The sequence below is a fragment of the Nyctereutes procyonoides genome, unplaced genomic scaffold (assembly GCF_905146905.1).
Source record: "Nyctereutes procyonoides isolate TBG_1078 unplaced genomic scaffold, NYPRO_anot_genome, whole genome shotgun sequence".
Taxonomy (NCBI): domain Eukaryota; kingdom Metazoa; phylum Chordata; class Mammalia; order Carnivora; family Canidae; genus Nyctereutes; species Nyctereutes procyonoides.
The window spans coordinates 41,790,641-41,815,319 of record NW_026575120.1 but is presented as its reverse complement, the minus strand read 5'-3'; the positions used below and the strand labels follow the sequence as shown (position 1 = coordinate 41,815,319).

General features: G+C 62.9%; 2 protein-coding genes across 2 annotated transcripts; one reads left to right on the top strand and one right to left on the bottom strand.

Moving 5' to 3' along the window:
* Positions 1-897: 897 nt before the first annotated feature.
* Positions 898-6,446, bottom strand: KBTBD11 (kelch repeat and BTB domain containing 11). The gene is made up of 2 exons (XM_055335532.1): positions 5,773-6,446; positions 898-5,711 (listed from the first exon to the last, which is right to left on the bottom strand). Exons 1-2 carry the CDS (start codon positions 6,183-6,185, stop codon positions 4,199-4,201), a joined length of 1,926 nt encoding a protein of 641 aa, XP_055191507.1. The 5' UTR covers positions 6,186-6,446; the 3' UTR covers positions 898-4,198.
* Positions 6,447-21,406: 14,960 nt separating this feature from the next.
* Positions 21,407-24,479, top strand: LOC129515782 (uncharacterized). Its single transcript, XM_055334796.1, has 5 exons — positions 21,407-21,427; positions 21,635-21,913; positions 22,011-22,148; positions 22,474-22,607; positions 22,809-24,479. Exons 1-5 carry the CDS (start codon positions 21,407-21,409, stop codon positions 22,936-22,938), a joined length of 702 nt encoding a protein of 233 aa, XP_055190771.1. The 3' UTR covers positions 22,939-24,479.
* Positions 24,480-24,679: the final 200 nt, after the last annotated feature.

Genomic DNA, 24,679 nt, shown 5'->3' with positions numbered 1-24,679 from the left:
TCTCTGAGGGATTGAGCCCCGCACACTGTCCTTTGCAAAAATACATCTCATGTCCTGTCGGAAATGGCTCTAAGAAATCCTCCTTTCTCACGGGCCGAGAATCTTCGGCTCGCGACGTAAACTGTTCCCATGACCTCGCCGGCCCCAAGCTCCTTTACGAAGTCCATCGCCTCAGCCGGCAAAGCCCATGTGTTTTGCGGCCTTAGGTCTAATTTAAAAGACGTGAAAGGCCAAGAAAATCATTCCGATCTAGTATCAAAATCCCAAAACCCAGGGGAAAGCTGCAGCTGTGAAAACGTTCAGATTTAATTCTATTTAAAAAAAATTTTTTTAATAAAAAAAAAATTTTTTTTTAAAGATTTAATTCTATTTTCGCAGAGGAAAAAGCCCTAAGGAAACTGCAGATGCAGGCTGGGGCCAGGGAGCCTCCACCCTAATTTCCGCCTAAGGAAATTCTCTGAGCAGCATCCTCCCCACCCCCCACCCTATGAAACAATATTTTCGAGAGGAAAAGAAATAATTTCTTAAAGAACCCTACAAATTAACAGTGACACAGGTCCGTGCTCATGGGGAGAGCAGACTGTGAAGGGGAATGTTTGGCTCTAGGACTTCCCACTGGTCGGGGCCAAGGGAGCCCCGAGGCCTGGGAGGCGTGGCTGGCACGGAACCTGTGGGCCCAGGGGACCGGCGACGGGAGACGAGAGCCTCGAGCTTAGACGTGGGAGCCCGGAGTACCCTCGGGAGTCCCCACGCTCCTCGCTCACAGGGGGGAGCCAGCTGGCGGGCCTCGCTGCGGGGAGCACGTTTCCTACGGGACGGGGGAAGGGGCGCCCCACCGCTGCTCGCCCGCGGGGGCCGGGGGCAGCCAGCAACCACGCACACTCAGGAGCACTGCATTTCCGATGGTTTATTTCGTCTCGGCATAAGCGGACATGGACAGGGGTTCACAGCAACCGGGCCTGGGTGTGAAAACCCGAAGCGCTAACACGCTCCCTGCATGCGCGGCGACGTCTGTCCTGGACGTGGTGCTGCGGCCCACTGACAGCTTGCAAGCGCCTGGCGGGCTGTGGTCTCCGGAGAGTGAGCACCCGCCCGCAGCGCAGCTCCCCACGGGCCGCCCTGAGCCCAGGGTGCAGGGGGGGCGAGGCTGGGCCCCGCTGGCAGGGGCAGGGAGCAGCCACAGGAAAGCGGGCGCCGCGGGAGCCCGGGCACCCTGCTTGCGGTCCCTCACCTTCCCACAGACACCATCTCAGAGGGGCGGGAAACCGAGAACAGCGAGTGTTTTTAATGCCCAAGAACGGACGCCTTCGAAGCTAGGAAAGCAAGTAAAACGAGCGCGAACACGACACAGCACTTGTGCGTCCACGCGGCCCGAGCAGGGGTGCAGCGCGCTGTGGCCTGAAACCGCCTTGGCTGTGGGACACAGTCGGGGAGCTCGGGCACAGCCTCAGACACACGTGCCCCGAGCAGCGTCTCCGGGTTTCCAGCACATCCCGGAGGGCGGAGCGGAGTGGGCCCCCCGCTGACAGAGGCGGTCTCCGGACAACACCGCTGCTCTTCAGGTCAGTGCAAGCGTCCGCGTGCCGGGGTTAATGTCACCAGAATTACGGACGGTCGTCCTACACCCCGTAGGCTCATTTGCCTCTGACAGATCGCTCATCGGGAACACGTCTACAGCAAACACGTAACAAGTGAGTAACAACAGTAAGGCATCCCTCGCAGTGCTGGGCGCACCCCCGGAACCCCGTGCAGGAAGAGGCCTGTCCCTGGCACGCCAGCCGTCAGGGGCCAGTCTCAGCCGGGACGGCCTGCCCCTCACCCCCCCCCCCGCCTGCCACCAAGCTGCGCCCCACATCACGAGCCCAGAGGGGTGGCTTTTCTGCTCGTGGAACTGGTGCAAACCTTGTGCCTACAACTCCAAATAATGGCCCCCAACGCCAAAGGGGTTGGTCCCCAGGGCATGGCAGGCCCCCTGGCATTTGTCTTCATGAGGTGCCCCTATTTAGAAATAAGACACTGTTCCCTGTCCTTCCACTCACCCTTTGGCTTTCCCCGGCCTCCCTGGGTGTTCGCTGGGGCGACCCCCGGCACCCCAAGGCCAGCCCCACAGGCAGTGAGGCCATGTCCAGGACGGGCCTCTTTCCATGAAACCCCGCGCCGCACACGGCAGTGCAGCTGGGCACGGGGCCACGAGGCTGTGCGCACCTGCCCCCCCGGCGCTTCCCTGAGCTCGGGCGGGCGGCTCTACCCTGCAGGCCCACCCGCACCGCGCTTCGCTTTCAAACGGCAAACATCACAGGGACGATTTCTTAAGCAAAATCACAGTGATAGTATTTTATGAATTCGAGGTTTACGGGATGAAAATATTAGCCTGGTTCTATCTCATATAAAAGCTTTGCCACAAATATAACAATATTCCAGAGGAAGACGTGCTGCAATACAAGGCGTACGTTTTCCTTAAAACGACATTGTCCCCTTTTGCTGTAAATTCCTCTTTCTCCTGCCATTTCTGCTTTCTACTCCCGCAGAAGGCCGACCAAGGCAGGCGGTGGGAAGTGTGTCCCTCTTTCCTAAGACGATGAGGTGAGCCAGGCTGCCGGGGTCTCTTCGCGGCTCGCGAGCCGTCCCAACACGCCGGTCGCCAGGATGTGCTCCAACGGGAATCGGGAACTCCGTTCCTCTGGCACACGCGTGAAGATGCGAGCTGGCCGTTTCTAAACACACTCAACCGGTGACTTTCATAATCGCAGACTCTCAAAAAAGCAGGGCGTATTTCCCAAAACCCACGACACTACAGGACGTCAGCACCCCCTCGCCGGGTTAGGAAGTGAACAGCACTAAGGGTGCCGGACTCCGTCTCCCTGCACCACAGACGTTGAGCGCGCGCTTTTCCTATTTTAATAAAAAAAACGACTGGATTCAGAATCCAAATCAGTTCACCTCTATTTGTGAGCATGTGTTTTAGCCAGAAATGTGTAGTAGATAGTAAGCTCTGCCTACATCTACTTGGAAAGTAAAATGTTAATAACAGATGAGGAAGAATCATTTGATTTGTTGTTAGTGCTTTGTCCTCTCGAAGTAGCGAGTTTCCTGCTAATTTCTATTAGGCTGCTTTGGAATTCAATTAGAAAAACGTACTTTCCTTGCCAATTGTGTTATAATAGTTACTTCCCCTTATGTCAATATGCTCCTTGTCCCTTCGCCACATCCTCTTGGAGTCGCGTTTGTAAAAATCCATTTCCCTGGTCAGGGTCACCTAATATGTACTCAGAATGTTGTAAGCAAAAAAAAAAAAAAAAAAGAAAAAAGAAAGAACGTCGTGCGCAGTGGGTTCCCAATGTGCCCACACCTTCGTCTTTAGAAGCGTCAGGAGTGGTTTTAACCTTCTTCCGCGGTGTGGTGGGGGGGTGGTAATCGTGTCTTTGAGCTCGTTATAGACCATGAAGGTAGCTGAGCACCTATGGGTTTCCTACTCAAGCTCGGCTCCCCGGAGTAAATCATCCCCACGACATCCGACATAATCACTAACACCCTTCCCTAACGACGTGTGACCCGAGCGGGTTGACAGGTGAGGTGGCTCCGCTCCTGAGGCCCACCTCAGGAGTGGGAGGCCCACTCTGCAGCACTGTGCTGGGCTATCCGGGACTCACCCAACCCACACTTGAGTGCAAAATGACTATGTTAGGAACATCTGAGGAGCTCTGGTTACGGGTTAGGAGTCTAGACCCCCAGCGCACAGTGCGTGGCCTGCTTCGGGGTCTCCCGGTGCTGGTGGCCGCGAGCTGGGTGCAAGGGGCCCTGTCCGGGCGGGGACACACTCTGGACAACTACTGACACGTCGGGCGGGCTGCGGACTCCCCGTGGGCACACTCTGGAACCCACCCCTTCCCTGTGTCCTGAGGCTTGATGCTCCAATTGCTTCTCCTGCTGCGCCAGATGCCCGCCTCGTGTCCTCTTTGCAGCTCACCTATTTGCACAGACGTTGACATTGGACGCCGCGGACCGGGCTAAGCAAAGCGGGGCTGCAGGGAGGGCAGGTTAGGGCAGCTGACCTTCGGCACGAGGGCGTTGCAACAATCCCCGCGCGCGCGCACGAGCTTCCAGCTCCAGGTGGCCCGGTGGACAGCGCCCACCGCAGGCCTCCGTCCCGGCCCGGGGCGCCCCCGGGGAGGTGCCCAGGGCTCCCCCCGCCGCCCCCCTAGGCCGCGCCATCCTCGCCCCTGTCTGGCCTCTCCTCCGGCAGGTGCAGCACGAAGGGGACGAGCGCGCCCCGGGCGTCCAGGGGGGCGCGGAGCGGCGCGGGCTCGAAGGTGGCGCCCCGGCCCGCGCCCTGGCCCTCGCCCTCGCCCTCGCCGTCCTGCGGGGGCACGAAGCGCCAGGTGCCCCCGCGGCCCACGCAGTAGATGGCGCGGCCGAGCGCGGCGCAGCGGAAGGGCGGCAGGCCCGGCGGGTGCGCGGCGCAGCGGCTCCAGCGCTTGGCCAGGCAGTGGTAGCGCAGCACGGTCACCGCCCCGGCCGCCTGCGGGTCTCCGCGCGCCGCGCCCTGGTCGAAGCGGTAGACGGAGCCGCCCAGGGCCACCATGCCCAGCGCGCGCTCGCGGCTGCTGCTGCTCGGGCACTCCTGCCACTCGTCGCGCCGCGGGTCGTACTTGAGCAGGCGGCCGGACAGCGAGCCCCCGGACACGTAGATGTCGCCGTTGCACGCGGCCGCCTCGTGCGCCACGGCGAAGGCTCCGCGCGGCAGCGGGGCCACGGCGGCCCAGCGGTCGGCGCGCGGGTCGTAGCGCTCCACGCTGCGCAGGCACTCGCCGCCCACGGCGTACAGGTGTCCGTCCAGGGCCAGCAGCTGCAGCTGCGAGCGCGCCTGGCGCAGCGGGCGCACGGCGCTCCAGAGCCCCGTGGCCGGGTTGTAGCAGAAGACGCGGTCCGAGGCCCGCGCGCGCCCGTCCGGCCCCGCCGCGCCCACGCCGCCCGCCACGAAGAGGTAGTTGTGCAGCACGCACAGCCCGCAGCCCCGCGCCGCCGCGCCCTCGGGCAGCCGCGTCAGCTCGCGCCACTCGCCCGCCGCCTCGTGCAGCCAGAACACGGCGCGCGCGCCCGCGCCCCCCGCGGCCCCCGCGCCCCCCGCGGCCCCCGCGGCCCCCGCCGGCCCGAGCGCCAGCGCCGCGGCCAGCAGCTGGGCCCGGCCCGCGCGCAGGCGGCGGCGCAGCAGCAGGTCGCGCTCGGCCCCCGACAGGCGCCCGAACACGCCGGGCTCGCGCAGCACGTCCAGGTAGTGGTCGCTCATGAAGCGGTAGGCGGCGTCGCGCAGCTCGGCCAGCCGCTGCCGCTTGGCCGCGCTCAGCACCTCGTAGCAGTTGGCCAGGCTCAGCTGCGGCGCCACGGCCTCGGCGGCGCGCTGCGCGGCGCACGGCAGCTGCAGGCGGCGCGCGCCCGCCGCCACCTCGGCCACGTTGTCGGGCCGCACGCCCGCCAGGCGCCCGCTGTACGCGTAGGCCAGCAGCAGCCGCAGCGCCGCCCAGCCCACGCCCTGCACCCGCAGCACGTCCCGCGACGCCCGCGCGCGGAAGTAGTCGCTGCGCGCCGCCAGCACCGCCTTGTGCGCCCGCAGCCGGCGGCCCGACACCTCGATGACCAGGTCGGGCTCCCCGTGCACGGGCCCGACGCCGGGGGCCACGGGCGCCAGGTCCCCGGGCTCCTCCGCCTCCTCCGGGCCGCGGGCCCGCGGGCCCCGCGGGCGACAGCAGCTCCTCGGTGCCCGCGGGCGACAGGAGCTCCTCCGGGGATGCGCGCTCCTCGGTGGACGCGGGCTCCTCCAGGGACGCGGGCTCCCCGGGCGACAGGCGCTCCTCCGGGGACGCGCGCTCCGCCGGGGACACGCACTCCTCGGGGTCCCCGGGCGCCGCGGCGCCCGCGCCGCCGACCTCGCCCTGCCGCTCCACCACCCGCGGGCCGCTACGACGCGAGGGCGGGGAGGACGCTGCGCCCCCCGCGGCGGCGGCGCGACACTGCGGCGGGGAGCCGTCCCCGGAGCTGAAGCACAGCGACGCGCCGAGGCTGCAGGGTGTCTGCGCGTCCTCTCCGGGAGCCGCGGGGACGCCGCCCCGGACCCCGGGCTGGCCGCGCGCCCCCTGCGCCCCCGCGCCCCCGGCCTCGGGCCCGCGCCCCGGGAGCGGGGGCTCCATGGGCGCCTCGCTCTGGCCGCCGCCGCCCCGCCCGCTCAGCAGCCCAGCATCACCGGCCCTGCCCCGCGCGCCTCAAGGCCCCGCGGGCCCTGGGCCAGGCTCCCGGGCTCCGCTTCTGGGTGCACAGTCCCGAGGCTCCCGCGACGAGGGGCCTGTGCGCCGGGCGCGCACCCCCGCCAGCCTCGGACTCGGGGTCCGTGGGCCTCGCCTCCAGGCGTCCAGGCCGCGTCCCGGGGGTCCCCGAGGCTCCCCCGATGCTCCCTCCAGGCCCGATGCTCCCCGATGCTCCCTCCAGGCCCGATGCTCCCCCGATGCTCCCTCCAGGCCGCGATGCTCCCTCCGTCGGAGCCTTGGCCTCTCGGCCCCGCGCAGGTCGGTCTCCGGCGCTGAGCTACCAGCAGGGCTAAGAGGAGCCAGGGCACACCCTTCAGTTAGGTCCAGGGCAGGCTGCCTCTAAACCTCAGCACTGGGATTTTAACTCCGCGCCCCGTGCAGCACACCCCACAGAGCTCCCTTTTATTTGTAAGACTCCCATGGGCGACTAGGGTGTAGGTAGTCTGTGTCTGGGCATCCACACTCTTCACCCCCGTGGGAGGGGCTGTCGGTGATTCGCTTGCGGAGGGGGGCTGGGTGCTAGGAAAACACCATGACTGCCGGAGAACTGGCCTTCCTCACTTAGGGGCAGGGGCCTCTTCCTTTGCTGGAACATCAGGTGTTTCCATATGGTGTCACCACACTCTTCTTGTTCCTGTTTGTGGGAGAGAGACAGGGTGTTTGAATGTGCATTTTTCAGTGGGGTCATTCTCTGTCGCTCACGGGGGTCTGCCCCCCCCTGCCCCCCACTTCCAGGTTAGGGACTAACATGGGCAGGAAAGGGGATCGTGACTATTCACTGCCGGAGAGTTGGATGAGTGAGACAAACAGAACAACTCAGGGGTCTTAGAAATGCCCTCTCCCTGTTCCTGCCCTGTTTGTGGGCCCATGACGGAGACCCCAGTTCAGCCCAGGGCTTTATTATTGGTTTTAAAGATTTTATTTATTCATGAGAGACACAGGGGGTGGGGGCAGAGACACAGGCAGAGGGAGGAGCAGGCTCCCTGCAGGGAGCCCGATGTAGGACTCGATCCCAGGACCCCGGGGTCACGCTCTGAGCTGAAGGCAGACACTCAACCGCTGAGCCCCCAGGTGCCCCCAGCCAAGGGCTTTAGAAACATTGGGTTCCTCCAAACAAAACAAAACAGCTCATTCTGCGGGTAAAAAAAAGCAGTCAAATACCAACAAATTCCTATTTTCAACAGAATGAGATGTGTATGTGAAGAACGTCCGGTGAGAAAGCCTAATTAACATCATTCACTGTATTAACATGTGACATTTCCCTACAGTCTTTTCCAGTCGATTTCAAATTAAGTTACAACAAATATTAGGAGGAAGGAGCTGAGGACTCTTCTGTGGGGTTGGCCTCAGAGGCTCAACCCTGAAATCTGTGTGAGCCGCTCGTTCTTGGAACCGTACCTCCGAGAAACCTCAGGGAAGCGACTCTCCACATGGCCCGTGTGTGGCCGAAGAGAAGCCGGAGCCAAACAAACACAAAACAACACACACGGATACACGTGAGATGGGAGCAGACATGAGCACCTGCGGATGAAGGATAAAGTACGATCTTTCCTAAATTGGCAAAACCTTCCCAGACGCCCCAGCCCGAGGGGGGCCTTAGCAGTCTCACCGCGACCGTGAGGGGAGGGAGTTCAGGTGTGTTCTAGCTTCTAAAACAGAGCGTACGGGCAAGAAAGACGCCAAATACAGCTTATTGGGTAGGATGTGCGAGCCTCTCCGGTGAGTGGAGACCTAAGCAGCCCCCCAGCACCCCTGCTTTCTGCCTCTGCTGCCTGAGACGGTTCCCCGACCTCCCTGCTCGGGGTCGAGCACGTACCCCTGCTTCCCTGCCCTCCCTCCCTGGAGTCACTAAAGAGCTTTCCCGCTATTTTAGCAGTAAGCGTCCTCTGGTTGGAAACTCAAAACATTCAAAACATTCGATTCTCTCTCCGACCCCCCCCCCCCCACCGTCTGTTTTCCAGAAATCTTTAACAGCAACGTCCACAGCACACTCGCTGTGTGCGAGGGTGCATCCCGGGACGCATGGAAATGCCGGGCTATGAAACGCTGAGTGAGCTGAAACCCTGGGCTGCCGGGGCGTGTGGTCAGGGAGGAGGCAGCAGGACACACGGCCCCGGTGTTTACTCAGCTGGCACCCAGCCCCGCTGCGGTGCGGTCTCAGGGCTGTGCATCCTGTCCCCAGCGAGGTGGCCGTGAGCGCCCGCCTCCCCCACCCCTGGTGAGAGGGAGTGGCAACGCGCTGGAGAGCTGGAAGCAGTGTATGGGCAAGGCAAGGCTCACGGCGTCTTCCCAAGGATGCAGCGGTGCCTTCTCAGCCATCGAGGCCGTTAGGGGAAACTGATGAAACTGAGATGCACTAACATATCTTACGCAAAATATCACAGATACAGGACAGCGGTTGAGCAGCCGCCTTCAGCCCAGGGCGTGACCCCGGGATCGAGTCCCACGTTGGGCTCCCTGCAGGGAGCCTGCTTCTCCCTCTGCCTGGGTCTCTGCCTCTCTCTGTGTCTCTCATGGATAAATAAAATCTTTTTTTTAAAAAAAAAAAGGTCATCAAAACAGAGAACAGAGGCTGAAGGGTTGGGGTGGGAGGAAAGGGTGAAGAGCGTTGAAGGGCAAACCCACACACGCGAACCTTAACGCCAAACAGAGCCCGGCACGTGTCTGGGCACTAGCACTTCTCTACCCCACGGGACCGCAGGCCTCAAACACTGAGCTCGTGTCGCTGTGGCCTGAGGAGTCGTCCTAGGACTTCCTGCTTCTGTCTCCAGCCTGACCCCTGAGAATGAGCAAAACCCTAAGCCCGAAGGGTTGTCCTCGTAAATATCATGGACTGGAAGAAAAGGCCTAGAGCAGGACACGGTGTTGAAGCCTAAGTTTGAAACCGTGTTTTCAATCCCCGCGGCACCAGGGTGAGCCCCAGAGCCCCAGGCTGGTGCATACGGACCCCGCTGTCCCTACAACCCAGCAGCAGCCACAGCTCCACAAGGAAACCCCCAGGGTCCGAGGCAGAGGGTGGAGCCACCTGGTGGCCTGAGGACTCGACTGGTTCCCGCCCAGCCAAAGAGGAACCCCATTATCGCCTCTCGGGTTCCCGCAGTGAAACCACGTGCGCTTGCCAGTGCACGCGAGCGTCGGAGGTTGTGTCCCGCTGCTGGAAACGGCCTGCACGTCCACGGACACCCTCAGCAGGCTCCCTACCCCGCCCCGCCCCAGCCCTGCCCCCAGCGACCCAGCCAGCCCCCCCGGGGTGACCACGCCGCCGTCAGGTGCCCCAGGAGGCCCCTGCCACCCTGCTGCCAGGCTTGGAGATGCTCCCCGGGGCGGGGAGGCCACCACGCAGCGCGTCTGGAGGACGGTCCCCAGCTCTGCGAGCGTCCGGCCTCTTGCGCATGTCGTCCGCCACCTCTCGGAGCAGACAGATGAAGACATTAGGCGGAGGAGCTGTTTCCCTTCCGAGGCGGTGTCAAAGTAGCTCGAGGCAGCCCTGCCCCCTCCCCACCCTGGGCGGCCAGTGCCGCGGTGCCCCCTTGATGGGGGGAGGGGGGGCGGGGGTATTCTGCACCAACGGGAGACCCCAGCTCGCCTGCTAAGACGCTTCGTACCAAAAAAAAAAAAAAAAAAAAAAAAAGATGCTCCATGCCAAGTGTCTCTGGACGGGCAGTCAGGGCTTCCCCCCATTTTGTGGGTGGCTCTAGAACCAGAATTCCACGGGGAGGCTCCTGAGGGGTTCCTGCAGGGCGCCCGGGCCGGTCCCTGCAGGTCGCCAGTCGCGGCGTCGGGCAGGCTGGCTTCCCCGAGGGTTGCCCTGAGCACGGCTCTGGGGGCCGCGGCGTCTCCGCAGACGGCGTCCTGCAGACGTGGGCGACGGAGGCCACCGGGCTTCCCAGCTGCAGTCAGAGGATGTTCCACGGAGGATCCATTACCTGAAGATGACTCGCGCAGCATGTCCCTCTGAAGGACAGGAGTTTCTGCTTGGCCTGATAAATACCTCAACAGAACTTTCAGGTTCTCCCCATCAACTTCTTCACTATTAATACCGATTCTTTAAAATGATTTTATGATCTCCTAACGTGGACATTATTTATGTATCTGATGTGGATACTGGTTTATTTATAATTAAATGTGGCTCTGGAATACTGCTTTAAAGAATCTTCCTTTTACATAATCACGCTTTTTGAAAAACCTATTTCAAATAAATATATATAAAAAAAAACATTTGTTAAGGCCATGAACTGAGAGCCGTGCCCTCGAAGCGTGCCGGGGTGCCCCGGCCCCCCGCGGCCACAGAGCGATGGCCTGCCCCGGCTGTTCACACAGACGTCGCTTTTCAAGGTGGTTTCGCCCCTGGGCCCCGGTCAGGGCAGGCTGGCAGCTCCGGGGAGGCCGCCCGGCTAGGCTGGCCGATGCCCACGCCTGTGCCCCTCAGCCCCTAGCACCCTAGCGGTGCGAAGCCAGCCTCGGAGGAGGCCAGAGCCAGCCACGGGAGCCTCCCTCACCAAAGGCCTCTTCTTCTCGAGACGCCGCCCGAAGGAGGCACCGCGTGGAGTCGCCGAGGAGGAGTCGGACCTTACACAACAGCTTCCCTTGGAGTCCAGGCCCGGGGGCGGCAGGGGCAAAGAGACACCTGTGCCCGCCTGTCGTGCGCGCGTCCCAGCCCCTGTGCCCCCGGGGTCCTGCTGCGCCCACCCTGAGCTCCAGCGGCCCAGCCTCGTCTGGCAGGTGCCGCCCACCTCGCGGCCCCCTGTCTGTGCACAGAGGAGACGGGGCTCGGCTCCACAGACGACCACCCCTCGTGTGCCACGCGTCAGCCTCTTCTGGGGGACGGAGCCACCACACCGGGGAGTGGACAGGGGACACAGGAGCCGTGGTGGGCGTGCTCGGGCCTGCGTCCGCCGCCGCACCTGCCATGGGATCCCATGGCCACGGCGCCCGCTCGCTGCCCCCCGTGGGCCCATGCTCGAGTCACGGCACTAAGAGCAGCGCACACAGAAAGCACACGCCTGGGCCCTCGTCCTGAGGACCCACCCCAGCCTGGGGGGCGGGGGGCGCTCCAGAAGGGCCTTCAGACACAAACTCAGAATATGGGGACGCATTTGTCCCTCCCTGGGGGTCATGATTCAAGACTTACGGGCTTAGCGAATGCTCGGTGTGGACACGAAGGTCACAGACAGGAGCACCGAGGCCCGTGAATCCAGGCCATGCTGCCGTTTCCAGCCGTCGGGTGCCTCCACCAAAGTCGGGATGCGCGTTTGCACATCCACAGAAATACGGCTACGGTCAGAGGTGAGAGACCACCCGAGCCAAGCAAACCCCAGTTTTTCTCGACCGTTCCATCGGCCAAACTCCCCGGATGCCCCCTCCACGTGCTCGTCTATTGGCCAGATATGCCCTAAACACCCACGACGTCGCGGGTGCCAGAAAGCTCCTCGGACCCAGCAGGCGTGGTCTCAGCCCCCCGAGTCCACGGCCTGCTGAGGAAGGCCAACCGCCGCCGCTCTACGAGTTCCGAGGGAACAGCAACCCGCGGAGTGCCACCCGGGGAACCCCCACAGCTTGGCTGGTGACCCGTGGACCAGAGGGCAGGGAAGTCTCCTCTGAGAACGGGGAGTGCACGCCGAGCCCCGCAGGGAGGGCGGTTAGGCAGGGATCGCCAGGGCGGCCAGCCAGGGGCACATCCTCAGAGCGAACCGGCGAGGCCAGTCCTGGATGCAGGTCCCCGGGTCCGCGGGTCAGCGGGTCAGGGCCTGGCCGGGCCCCGGAGCTACTCCGTCTCGCGCGCAGGGCAAATCCCTGGACGCCGGTAGAGAAGCGAGGGGAAGGCGACCTGGCAGTCACGTGATCCGTCTTGAGTGTGAGAACGACGGCTTCGTCCTCCTGCACATCAGGGACTCACTCAGCTGCTTCGGACCGATTCAGGTCCGCCAAGGTCGCCGCACACATCTCGGGGCCCCCGAGGTCCTCGCTCCTGCTGCTGGAGGCTTCGACACCTGATTCAGGACGCTCAAAGTTCCAGGGGCTTTGGGACATGGCAAAGTCACACAAAAACTCCCATCGTGTCATTCTCAACGTCTTAAGCTCTTGGCTTCCCAGCAGAGCCTCGTCCAAGATCACGCGCCGCTTACGTGGTTTGATTAAAACCCATGAAAGTCCCGGGCCGCCCAGGTGCTGTGGCAGCGACGGCCTGCGTTCAGCTCAGGTCATGATCTCGGGGTGCCAGGGTCGAGGCCCAGGCCGGGCTCCCCGCCCAGCGTGGTCTGCGTCTCCCTCTGCCCCACCCCGCTCAGCCGCGCTCTCTCTCTCAGACAAGATCTTGAGAAAAAACAGCTCTGGAAGCCCCTCCCCCACCTTCTCCGCTCGCTTATTAGCTGCCAGTGGTGCACACGGAAGGGAAGGTACAGGCCCTTCTGTCCCCGCTGCCCCGACCCGCTTGGGCCCAGATGCCGCAGAGCCCGCCTCCCCCCCGAGCGCCCCTGCACGGCCGCACCACCCTCCGCGGGGGATGCCACCAGCCCGTGCTTCCTCCTTGGGCCGAGCGGCTGTCCACAAGGAGCGCGGACCCCTTGGGGCCCAGGGACGGGCTGGGGGTGCGGCACCGGCAGCCGCACGAGGCCCCTCACCTCAGAGCCTGTCACCCGGACCACATCACCTGGAACCTGTCACCCGGAGCCTGGGGTGAGGGCCTCCGGGTGACGGGCTCAGGCTCGGGGCCCGGGTGACGGCGATCACCTCACTGAGCCCTCGTCCAGCACATCTGGGGTGCTCAGTGCCTGGGATGCAAACTCCACCCTGGAAAACCAGATATTTGAGGACACTGAATTTCCAGAGCATTCCTGTTTGCAAAGCATGGAAATAATAAACAAGTTTTATCGATAAATGATTGATAAATCACATTATATTTACATGCCATCACTGAAAACTACGTTCTCAAGGTTTCCAGGCATTCGTGAAAAGGGCCTCCATCACGATGCTGACTTACAGACCAGGATCAAAGGGTAGCACGTGACAGACAGCGAGAACACAGGGGACACAGAAAGGCATCGAGAAACTGCCACAAAGGCTAAAAGGCTGGTGATGGTGAGCTGCTGGGTGAATTTTCATGATTTTTGGTGTCTTCAAACTGTCCGTTCTCAGCACGTATCGGAAGAACCACAGCAGCCTCTGGGTGCGCGAGTGTTCACGTGAGCACATCTGTGTACAGAATAAAACGACGCCAGCTCCCGTGGGGCCCCCAGGAGGAAGGGCGCTTGGTGAAGGATCCTGTGAGCCCCAGGCTCCCTGCAGAGTCCGAAGGTGAGGCATCACTTTTCAAGGTCAAATTTTGCTAAATCCTGGGCCTGACTTAGGCTGTAGATTTACAGGGGAAACATGTGGACGGAGGCCTGAGTGCCTGAATCCTAGCGCCAGAAGCTGCTCCAAACCCCGGACCTCAGGGGCCCCGGAGCACCGTCCCTGCCTTTCGCAGAAATAGGAGAAACCGAGACCAGCGGGCGGGAGGGAGTGCTCGGGCCACACAGCCAAGGAGCGGGGTGCCGGGACCCAGGACCCCAGTGCCCGGCTCTCCCCGTGAGGCGGGCTCAACTCCACGGCGCTGGAACAGGAACGCCAAGACCCGACTATTTGTAAAGATGCCCACAAGCCCCAGGACGCCGCGGCGGGCTCCCCCGTGACGTGACCCGAGGCACACGCTTGGGGCCGCAGCCACACTGCACACCTGCCGTCCCGCCCGAGGAAGGCCGCACACCAGGCGTCCGCCTGCAGGGCCAGGGCCGCGGGAGCTCAGCTGTGGGCTGCACCTCGACCTCCGCGCCCCGGGCCATGCCTGCACCCCCCTGCAGACGGTCCTACCACTGAGCTGCCCAGGGCTCACGGGGCAGGCCTGCCGTCATCACCTCACGCCGTCACTCCGCAAACACAGACCGTCAATGCCAACCGAATGCCAGGCACACGCGGCGAACGGGACCCCAGGGCCCGGCCACCCGGCAGGGAGCCCCGCCCAGTCAGCAGCCAAGCCCCTGGGGTGCCCGCAGGGAGGGGGATGCACAGACACCCCCATCGCCAGCGGGAACAGCCTGCGGGGGGTCAGGGTGGGAACGGGCCGGAGGCACAAAGCGAGGTCCAAAATAAAACCAGCTCTTCCCGCGGCCGCGCCCAGTCCGAGCCAACAGCCCAGGGACCCCAGGGCGCCCGCAGGACCGCCGTGCGGGAGGAGCTGGACCTGTGAGGTCGCCGCGGGACAGACATGGCCAAGACGAGCCCATGGGCGGCAGGCACCGGGCATCTCTCAGGGACAAGGAAGGACGGCTGGGGGGGGGGGCCTGGATCCCCCGGGGCAGCGGCGACTCCTGCCTCGGGCCCAGCGGGGTCGTGGCTCGTCCCTGCTCGGCGCCGGGCACCCCACAAGCACCGGGCCACACTGCCGTGGGGCTGCTGGCTCCAGGCAGTCACCTCCACTCGGAGGCCCAGCCAAGGCCGTGCCCTGAGGCAGGAAGGAAGGCGGGGGGTGGGGGGCCCCCAAACAGAGGATCTGCCTCCCACGGCCCCGGGGCTCCAGGGCAGCCACCGCTGGGGCCCACAGGGCCTGCGGGCGGCACACCTGCCAGCCCCACGGCCACGTCGCGCCAGCCAAGGTGGCGCCAGGAGTGGCTCAGGCACCCACCCCCTGCCTCCGAGCCGAGGCTCCGCGCACACGGGCTCCCCCCGCCGCGAGGGCCCTCACGGGAACCAGACCTCCGCGGCCTCTTCGTTCCTGGACTGGGTTTCACGGCCGAGCCGATAGCCCTGCAGCATGACAGCTGGGAGGGGACGTGGGGTCCTGTCGCCGCACACGGGGCGATATGAACCTAGTGGCCGGAGGGTGGGCTGTGGCAGGTGTCGCCTCTCCGAAGACGGCCCCACGGACGGGTCCCGTCCAGCATGGTCCCCTTACGTGCGCTGACGCTGCTCCGGGCAGGCCAGGCGACCTGGAGCGACCCGCGCAGGCAGGAAGGCTGGCAAGCACCCTCCCGGCTCTCTCCCCTTGGGACACAGTTCGGGGCCACTGGGCCGCAGGGAAGAAGCCCAGCGACGCGGAAGCTGCCCATGGCGGGGGCCCCGGGGCCACAGAGAGACAGGCCCCACCTGGGGGGGCCTCCCAGCCTGACAGCAGAGGTTCCCCCCATGTCACGCTGAGCACAGCTGAGTCAGCCCCACTGAGCCCGACGCAGACCACAGAGCCACATGTGGGACAGGTGTCAGTGTGCAGCCACGAGCTCAAGTCACTGTCACCAACACCTGGACCCGGCAGCCTGTACGCGACACACACCTGCTTCTCACAGTTCTGGGGGCCGGGAGTCCAGGGTCAGGGGCCAGCACAGTGCAGGGGGAGGCTGGGGAGTCCAGGGTCAGGGGCCAGCACAGTGCAGCGGGGAGGCTGGGGAGTCCAGGGTCAGGGGCCAGCAAGTACAGGGGGCAGGTCAGGGGGCCCAGGGTCAGGGCCAGCGCGGTGCAGGGTGGAGGGAGGCCGGGGAGTGCAGGGTCAGAGCCAGCACGGTGCAGGGAGGCCAGGGAGTGCAGGGTCAGGGCCAGCATGGTGCAGCGGGGAGGGAGGCCGGGGAGTCCAGGGTCAGGGCCAGCACAGTACAGGGGGCAGGTCAGGAAGCCCAGGGTCAGGGCCAGCGTGGTGCAGGGGACCACAGCAAGGCCGCCCACACACAGCCGCCTCTCCCGAGGACCCGCCACGGCACCGGGCTGCACCCGCAGGAGCAAGGCCCCTTCCCAGCGTCATGCCGTGGGCGGGTCTCCCCGGCAGCCCGGGTTTGGGGGGACGTCTGTGCAGCAGGTGCCAACCGAGCCCCGGTGAGGACGTCTGGGCGCCGCGAGCAGGCCTGTGTCACACATGGCCACCTGCCGCCCAGGGTACAGTGACCAGGGGCCCAGGCCTGCGGGGCCCACACCGGGGACCCCGGCACCACAGGAAGCAGCGGCCGGCGGTGGCCCAAAGGCGGCGGGTCAGATTGTCACCCCACGGGACCGCCTCACACGGATCACAGAGCAGTAAGGACAGCATTGATGCGGCCGCTGCGGCCAGCTGGGGGAGCACCGTCCACACCGTCTTCTTTAGTGATTTCCCTTCAGGACTCGGGAGCGCTCAGCTCTGAAGATGAATCCACATCCTACTCCGTGGAGCCCTAAGGTAGGAAGCCCATGAACTGCCCTAAAGGAAAGACCCCAGGGAACTTGTGATGACATCATGTTCCACTCTCTGCCCTTCGTGCTCCTCCCGGCCTTCCTCAGCGCTTGCAGGGGCCCTGCTCCTCACCACAGGCCCTTTGCACACGATTTCCCCAGAACCTCACAGAACCTCAGCCTTCAATCTCAGCTCAACACGTGTCACAGGCTTCCGCCAGCTGTCCGCCTCCTCCAGATGCTCGTGGGCGTTGTGGCCACACGTTTGCTGCCTTCCGCCCTACAGAGTCCAGGCCGCGAAAGGAGGGAGACTGGGTCGACTTCCGCCACGCCAGCACCTAGAAGCACGCCTGACCCACAGAAGGCACTCAATAAATATTTGCGAAAGAAAGAAATTCATTTTTAATTGGTGAAACGTTGCACAAGATGTGGACTGGCTGCAGCTTCCAAGGCACTGTTTGTTTTAATATCCTTTCTAGCCGGCGCCGGGTTCTTGGCAAAAGATAAACTCCTAGAAGTTTTCATTTTACTCCAAAAGTTATTGCTGCTCTGTTTGAACTATTTTGCAAATATGCGCTGAATACCAACGCTGTGATCTGAGCATAATTACAATAACTGCAAGAGAAAAACCCCACTCGGGCCGCAGTGGAGACGGCAACCCCTCCGACTCCAGAGCAGGGCAGATGTTTCCCCGAGTCACCGGGGAAGCTGCGCAGGATGGCAGGTCGCGGTTCCCATCCGCCAGCAGACACCCCCCACCCCCTGGCCCTCGGAGGCCCACGGAGCAACTGCCCCCTGTGGTCCCCGCTCAGGGGCAGGGAGGCTGAGAGGATCACGGTGCCTACGTGACCGCAGGCTCCCCGCAAAGCCAGTGTCGCCGCACACTGTGCCCATTGGCATTTAGAGAACAGGAAGATGATTCCAGATGGAGGCGCGGAGAGCCGGGCTCCAGTACAGGAGCACAGGCTGCAGAGGCGTCCTTAACCCATGGAGACCTCGGCCTTCCCGCTGCCAGAGCTGCCGCCCGCCTGGGACCTCCCACCTGAGGTCAGAAGCCAGGAGCCGCCTGGAGGATGTTCAGAGGTGATCCCCGTGTTCCAGATCCTTCCACCCTCCCAGTACCTGGCAAATTGCTCCGAGGGTCAAGGCAGGGCCTTCCCTGAACCAACGCTGATTCCGGGAAAGTTGGGGAAGTCGCCCTGCTTGCATTTAGCCTCAGGCTAAGAGCCACCCGGCTAACGTTTTTTACTGTTTAACCCCAAACTGAGATTGCCTTAAAAACGGGCAAAATCTTCTAAGTATTTCCATTGTGTTTTAATTACATTATCCACAACGCCTGTGCAGTTGACACTAGAAGCTCAAAAGACTTTTTATCCCATTAAAATTTTTGCTTACTTATCCCCAGGAGAGAGGGCCGGATGCCAATTACCCCGGGCCAATCTGCTGGCCAGGCGGCTGTCCTCGGGGGTTTTGGGGTGTGGAGGGGTGTTCCAGTAATAGGACGCCATTAGCTGGGGGTAGCAGGCCCCAGGGCAGGGCTGGCATCCATTAGGCGCTCTAATTAGCGGGAGGAAGGGCTGCTAACGAGATGGAGGGAGGTGGCGGGGCAGGGGGGGGGCAGGCCGGACACGGTGACCTCTCCGTTCCCTCAGGGCCCAGGGGACTGGCGAATCCACCTGAGACCTGCTGGTCACGTGCCGCTAGTGCTGGGAGAAGACCTGCGGCAGCTTCTCCCACTAGCTGGTTCTCTGTTCCCCCGGAGCGCACACGGGCGGGGCGGGGGTGCACAGGGGAAGGTGCGGGGAGCGCACAGGGGAGGAGGCGGGGGACGCACAGGGCACGGGGGCGCACAGGGGAGGGGGGCGCACAGGGCACGGGCACATGGGGGGACACCGGCGGGGCGGGGGCGCACAGGGGGCGGGGAGGGGGCGCACAGGGGAGGGGGCGGGGGACGCACAGGGCACGGGGGCGCACAGGGGAGGGGGGCGCACAGGGCACGGACACAGGAGGGCACACCGGCGGGGCGGGGGCGCACAGGGGGCGGGGAGGGGGCGCACAGGGGAGGGGGCGGGGGACGCACAGGGCACGGGGGCGCACAGGGCACGGGGGGGGGCCCTCCCGGGGGGGCCCTCCCCAAGGGCCGCCGAGCGCCGCAGGAGGCGAGGTCCCCAGCCCGGGGGCGCAGGCGGGAAGCCGTGGAGTCCCCTCCACGCGCTCCAGGCGCCGGGCCCATCGCGATGCGGGGCACGTTCGCTGCCCGACGCCCCAGGAGCGCCCCCCCCCCCCCCGCCCGGCCGCTCCCCGCTTCGGAGGTGCGCGCGCAGGCCCGGCCCTCGGAGCGCGGGGACCCCAGGCTCGCCAGCCGCAGACGTGGCCAGGGCGCCTCCCCCACGGCCCTGCGCGGAGGCGGAGGCGGGGGCCCGGCGGCCGCGCACACGCGGGGAGGCCCGGGCTCCGGGGAGCGGCCGAGGCCCCGCAGCCCAGCGGCTCCCCCTCCACGCGGGCGCCCGGGCACCAGGCAGAGGTCCGCCCACCGAGCTGCCCACGTCGCCCCCGCCGGCAGGGCCACCCGGCAGCCGCCCCCTCCCCGCCCCAGCTCCCGCGGCCTGCGCCTCCGGGGCCCACCGGCCGCTGCCCTCGGTCCGCGGCGCCCCTACCTCGCCGCCGGCGACTCGCCCCACCCGGCGCCCACCCGCGCCCGGACGCCGCGCCCCAGCCGGTGGTCTCCGCCGCGCATGCGCGCGGGCCTCTTCCCGCGCACCTGTGGGAGCGCCCGGGGCGGGGCGGCCGCCTCCCGCGCACCTGTGCGAGCGCCGGGCGGGTTCGCAGGCTTCTTCCCGCGCGCGCGGGGGCGGGGGCGCTGGGGGCGGCGAGCGCCTGGGGGGTCCCCCGCCGCTCCCCGCGCCCCCGCGAGCGCCCAGGGGTCCCCCTCCCCGCGCCCCCGCGAGCGCCCAGGGTCCCTCCGGCGCCGCCAGGCCCGGGCCGGCGAATCCCCACGCCGCGCCCTGCCCCGGGAGGCGGCGGAGCGGGCGCGGGGCCCGGCACTCACCCGGTCCGCGGAGGCCCAGCCGCTCGGAGGAGCGCGCCGCGGGGGCGGGAGCGGCCTCCGCCTCCGCCGGGCGCGCGTGCACTGGGGCGCGCAGCTCGGGTGAGGGAGCGCGCGCCGCCGCCAGGCTCGGCCCCGCGGGGCCCCGGGCCCGGCCCCCCAGCCGCTCGCCCACCGTCGCCGGGACCGCGCGAGGCCCGCAGGCGCGGAGCTCGGGGCGCCAGGGGCCACCCGCACCCGGACGGCCCCGGCGGAGGCCCCGCTGCGCCCGCGAACATTGCGCCCCCCGCCCCCCGCTCGGGCCTCTGCCGAAGGCCACACTCTTTGTGTCCAACTTCCCTGCCCCCTTGTCCTCCGGGGACCCGCGGGCGATTCTGCGCTGGGACCCGGTGCCCTGCTGACACATTGGGGGCGACAGCCCTGCTCTCCTCCTTACAGATTCCCAGTGAGAAAAGCAAGAGGTTCCTGCGCTGGAGGAGACGCGGCACCTCGTCCTCCGACCGCGGGGTGGCCCGGGGGTGGGGGCGCAGGCCCTGCAGGGACCCCTGGGCTCCCAGGAAGGAACGGAACATGCTCTCCCTACCTCCAGCTGCCTCCTGCCCCCTTCAGCGCTGATTAACACTGGACCCCCCACGGTACGTGCTATTTTTAAAGATTTTGTGCAAAATAAGGTTGATTCGATTTCCATAGGCACAGAGAGCCTCACACTTGACTTGGCTCAAATTTTGCACTTGACAGTCTTTGCCTGGCTCCTGTGCCCTGGGCCTTTCGGATTTCAGGACCATAGCTCAGGCTCTGAGAACATCCTTAACAGTTCTCCGGGATCCCGGGGTGGCTCGGCAGTTTAGCACCTGCCCTTGGCCCAGGGCCCAATTCTGGAGACCCGGGATCGAGTCTCGCGTCGGGCTCCCTGCATGGAGCCTGCTTCTCCCTCTGCCTGTGTCTCTGCCCCTCTCTCTCTCTCTCTCTCTCTCTCTCTGTGTGTGTGTGTGTGTCTCTCATGAATAAATAAAAAATAAAAAATCTTATTTCATTCACTTGCCAAGTAGAATACTTTACATCGGGGTTTGCATCAGAGGAAGCAGAAACCAAGCAAACTATTGGGAGATATATTCTTAAGTTATCAGTTAACTCTCGCAGAAACAGATCTTCTGGAGGCTGAAGCATTCCCGTCATGCTCCCCTTTCATTATGTTCTATTTACTCCAAAAATATTCCAAAATCTACTGGGATCCTATTAGTGGATGTCTGTTTCCTTTACATGGAAACCGGGTCACTAGCTCACCACCACTGACTCAAGGTTGCTTGGAGTAGAGTTTAAATTTATTTCGCCAGCGGGGCCTCCAGGCCTCACTCCCATTCTTCTCAAGAGGAACTTTAGGCTGAGCCACATATTCGTGGCTTCCTCTGGCTCCCCTCCCACCTCCGTGAATTAGTGTCCAGTGGCCACGAAGCTTCCCCCAACCACGTGTGCTACTGCCAACGAAATACTGGCCCAGGGATCCCTGGGTGGCGCAGCGGTTTGGCGCCTGCCTTTGGCCCAGGGCGCGATCCTGGAGACCCGGGATCGAATCCCACGTTGGGCTCCCGGTGCATGGAGCCTGCTTCTCCCTCTGCCTGTGTCTCTGCCTCTCTCTCTCTCTCTCTCTGTGACTATCATAAAGGAATAAAAAAAAATTAAAAAAAAAAGAAATACTGGCCCATCTTTTCTATCATTCTGCAGACTTCCAGAGGTCAGGTGGTGTCATACTTAACTTTTCTTTCCACTATACACTGCTTGCCGTAAAATAAATGAATTAACTTGAAATATTGATCCAACCCCTACACCATCTGGTAGATAAGGTGTGTGGTGGACCCTATCCATTTTCAGACTTTACATGTTTTATTCAAAAAGCATGTGCTATGGTCCCAATATAGTGAATGGAAATTGCAGAGGAACAGTCCACACATCTAATTAGTTCATTCATTCAAACTACGGGGACCTCCAGGGTTCCTGAAATAGAACATGGGACATGATGATACCGAGAAGAAGAAAGCTTTGTCTTAAACATTAATTAACGTCTATTTCAAGAGAACTTCAACAATAACGTCATTTAGTATTTGGATTTTCGGCAACCCCGAAGAAGCGGGCCAACATCACGGCGCGGGGCTGTGGAAAGCATGACCTGAGCCTCCAAACTGTGCTGGGGAGGACGGTCTACGGCACCGTGAACACCGGGGCAAGGGGCCTGGGCTCCGCGCTTGGGGCACTGGGAACCCCACTTGGAAGCTGCAAGAGGAAACGGAGAGCACCCAGCTCCAGGGTTGAGCAGCTGAGGTGTCAAACAGCACTTCCGCCCTCTGCAAGCGACAATTTTGAACAGGAACGGTGGCCGCTGGTGCTCCGCTGTCCTCTTCGTTCGGTGAGTGGGGGGGGGGGGGTTACCGGCACCCTCCCACGGGACGGCCTGGTGATGCCTGCATGCCCTGGCTGGCTCCACCCATCACTCCGGCCCCCAGGGTGACTGTCGACCGTCTCCAGTCTCCAGTTCTGTGCTGCCCCGGGTCGTGCGTCGTACGGATGCAGGACACGCGGCTGCCAGCCAGCCACTAGCGCTGCGCCCTGTTCGGATGCGAGATTGCGAGATACTGTTTGAGGTGCTATTACCAGAAAGCAGATCTTTCCCCAAAACTTTTTTTTTTAATTCAATTAGCCAACACCTATACACACCTAGTTTCCGATGGAGACTTCAGTAATTCAGTGCGTGTAACGCCCAGCGCCCCTCCCATCCCACACCCTCCTTAATGCCTGTCACCCAGTGACCCCGTCCCCTCACCCACCGCCCCTTCCACGGCCCCTTGTTCGTTTCCCAGAGTTAGAGTCTTAGACTCTCTCATGTTGTGTCTCCCTCTCTGGTATTTCCCACTCATTTTCTCTCCTTTCCCCTTTAATCCCTTTCACTGTTTCTTATATTCCCCGTAGGAGTGGGACCATATGATGATTGCATCTTCCTTGTCCATCATGTGCCGACGGACACCGAGGCCCCTCCACAGTGTGGCCGTTGCAGACGTTGCCGCTGTGGACACTGGGATGCAGGTGCCCCTTCGGATCACTGGGTTTGTATCTTTTCCCCAAAGCTTTTAATAGCCCCAAAGAGTTTACACACTCCCACCTTCCAAAAAAACAGCAATTAAGCTCCAGTAGCTGTCAGGAATTGATCCAAGTGCTACAAAGTACTTTGAGTCTCTTAGCATGAAAAATTAATTAGAATATCTGCGTGCTGGTGTGGAAACAATATTCCCTGCTTCGTTTAAAAGTTCTGCCCACATGGTACGAGCGCGAAGCCACCGTCCCCGTAGGGCCGGCTCCCTGAGATCCGCCTTTCCCCAACTCGCCCCCGCCCTGGCTCGGATGGACTCTGGGTCCACTTTCGCTGCTTCTTACTAAGGTGAGGCTCTTTCCCTCATTCCCGAGTGTTCTCAAGTATCTGGCTCGCCAGTGCCTGAGAGTTTTCCACTCAGGGTAGGTTCCCACGTACCCTGAAACAGCGTGGACGGTGGAGTGTGGACCGTGCACGGACACTGACCGTGTGCTCGTGATGTCACGGCCAGTCCCTGATGTGAATGGACGACGGGGACCTGTCTTTCGAGCCTCCCAGACCCAGTTAGGACCAGTGATTGTTGAGCCCACCGGACGATGAGGCCTCGTGGTAGGGAACCTCCCGCCCTCCTCCACCCCGGTTCTGCCGGGGCTGGTGGCCTGGCCCTCACGAGGCCACAGGCCACCGGGAGGCAATAAACACGGCAACCACTGAAAGGCCATTCGAGGTCGTTCGTGCTGGTTCCGGTAAGCCTTCTTTCGGAAAAGATACACAAGTTTAATAGTCATTTTTAGATATTTTCAAGGTATGTCCGTCACGTCCGAGCAAGCTGCTTGCAATTAAATATGATTTCACGGAAATCCATGCCCTCCATGCATATGGACGTACGCTTGTGCAGAACGCCTCGGGGCGGATGCACGCAGGCACCGCAGGGGCAGGGAATGCTCCTCCGCACTTGAGGAATCTCAGCTCTCAGCTGAACGTGACGCTCTCATTTCACGTGAGGCCCCAGACTGCAGCCCTGTCCTTTCAAATGAACGAGCCCGATCTGCGCAGTAAACCTCAAGGGGCTTTGCGAGCGCGAGAACCACACTACGCGGAACAGGAGTCACCGTGTCCAGCTGGCCTCATCCTCCCCCCTGGTTTCCACCCCAACCCCCCAAATGCTCTGTGCTGGAAGCCAAAGTCCACCCTCAGAGCTTCACCTCCCAGCCCTGTGCCTCCTGGCACGTCCTGCGTCAGCCTGGCCGAGCCTCGCCCCCAGGCCCCACACCCGCAGCTCCGGGGACGGCAGGGGGAGCCGGGCCTCGTCCTTCTCCGTCACGCCGCTGTCACCGCACAAGAACGCCAGCAACGGCGTACCCGAAGTGCCACGTAAAACCAAACCCCAATCTAAATGCATCACTTACGGCCCTCACCACCGGTGGCAAAAATAGCAGGTTTTCAAGTTTTGTTTTTTTGTTTTTTTTAACACAGTAAAGGTCTAATTAGTAAATCCTCAAAAGTGTAAACCAAGGACACTTCATCCAGAGCATCTGGGCGGCTTGGTCGGTGAAGCATCTGCCTTCGGCTCGGGTCATGATCTCGGGTCCTGGGATCGAGTCCCGTGTCCTCTCCCTGTGTCTGCTGCTCCTTCTGCTCCTCCCTGTGCTCATGCTTGCTCTCTCTCTCTCTCTCTCTCTCTCTCTTTCTGTCAAATAAAAACTGTTTTATTTTAAAAAAGGCCACTTGGGGCACCTGGTGGCTCAGAGGTTAAGCATCTGCCCTCTGCTCAGGGCGTGATTCCTGGTCTCAGGATCAGTCCCACATCAGGCTCCCTTCATGGAGCCTGCTCCTCCCTCTGCCTGTGTCTCTGCCTCTCTCTGTGTCTCTCATGAATAAATAAATCTTGTAAAAAAAAATCTTGAAAAAATAAAGGGCACTTTACCCAGTTAACCGCAACTTAAAGGCTAAATTGTGCCCCCCCCCCCGCCAGAGATATGTTGGAGTCCTAAGCCCCCGGCCCCCGAGGACGGGACCTGATGCGGAGACAGGGCCTTTCTGAAGGCGGCCCACTTGCAACGAGGCCGTGCGGGCCCCGGGGCGGCG

Excerpts from the sequence above, each read along its gene's own strand:
- LOC129515782 (XM_055334796.1), top strand. The coding sequence starts at position 21,407 with ATGTGCTATGGTCCCAATATA. Across the intron at positions 21,428-21,634 it reads TGTGCTATGGTCCCAATATA|AAGCGGGCCAACATCACGGC; the intron begins GTGAATGGAAAT and ends GCAACCCCGAAG. Across the intron at positions 22,608-22,808 it reads GTGCCCCTTCGGATCACTGG|TTCTGCCCACATGGTACGAG; the intron begins GTTTGTATCTTT and ends TTCGTTTAAAAG.
- KBTBD11 (XM_055335532.1), bottom strand. The coding sequence starts at position 6,185 with ATGGAGCCCCCGCTCCCGGGGCGCGGGCCCGAGGCCGGGGGCGCGGGG. Across the intron at positions 5,712-5,772 it reads CGCGCATCCCCGGAGGAGCT|GGAGGAGGCGGAGGAGCCCG; the intron begins CCTGTCGCCCGC and ends GGCCCGCGGCCC.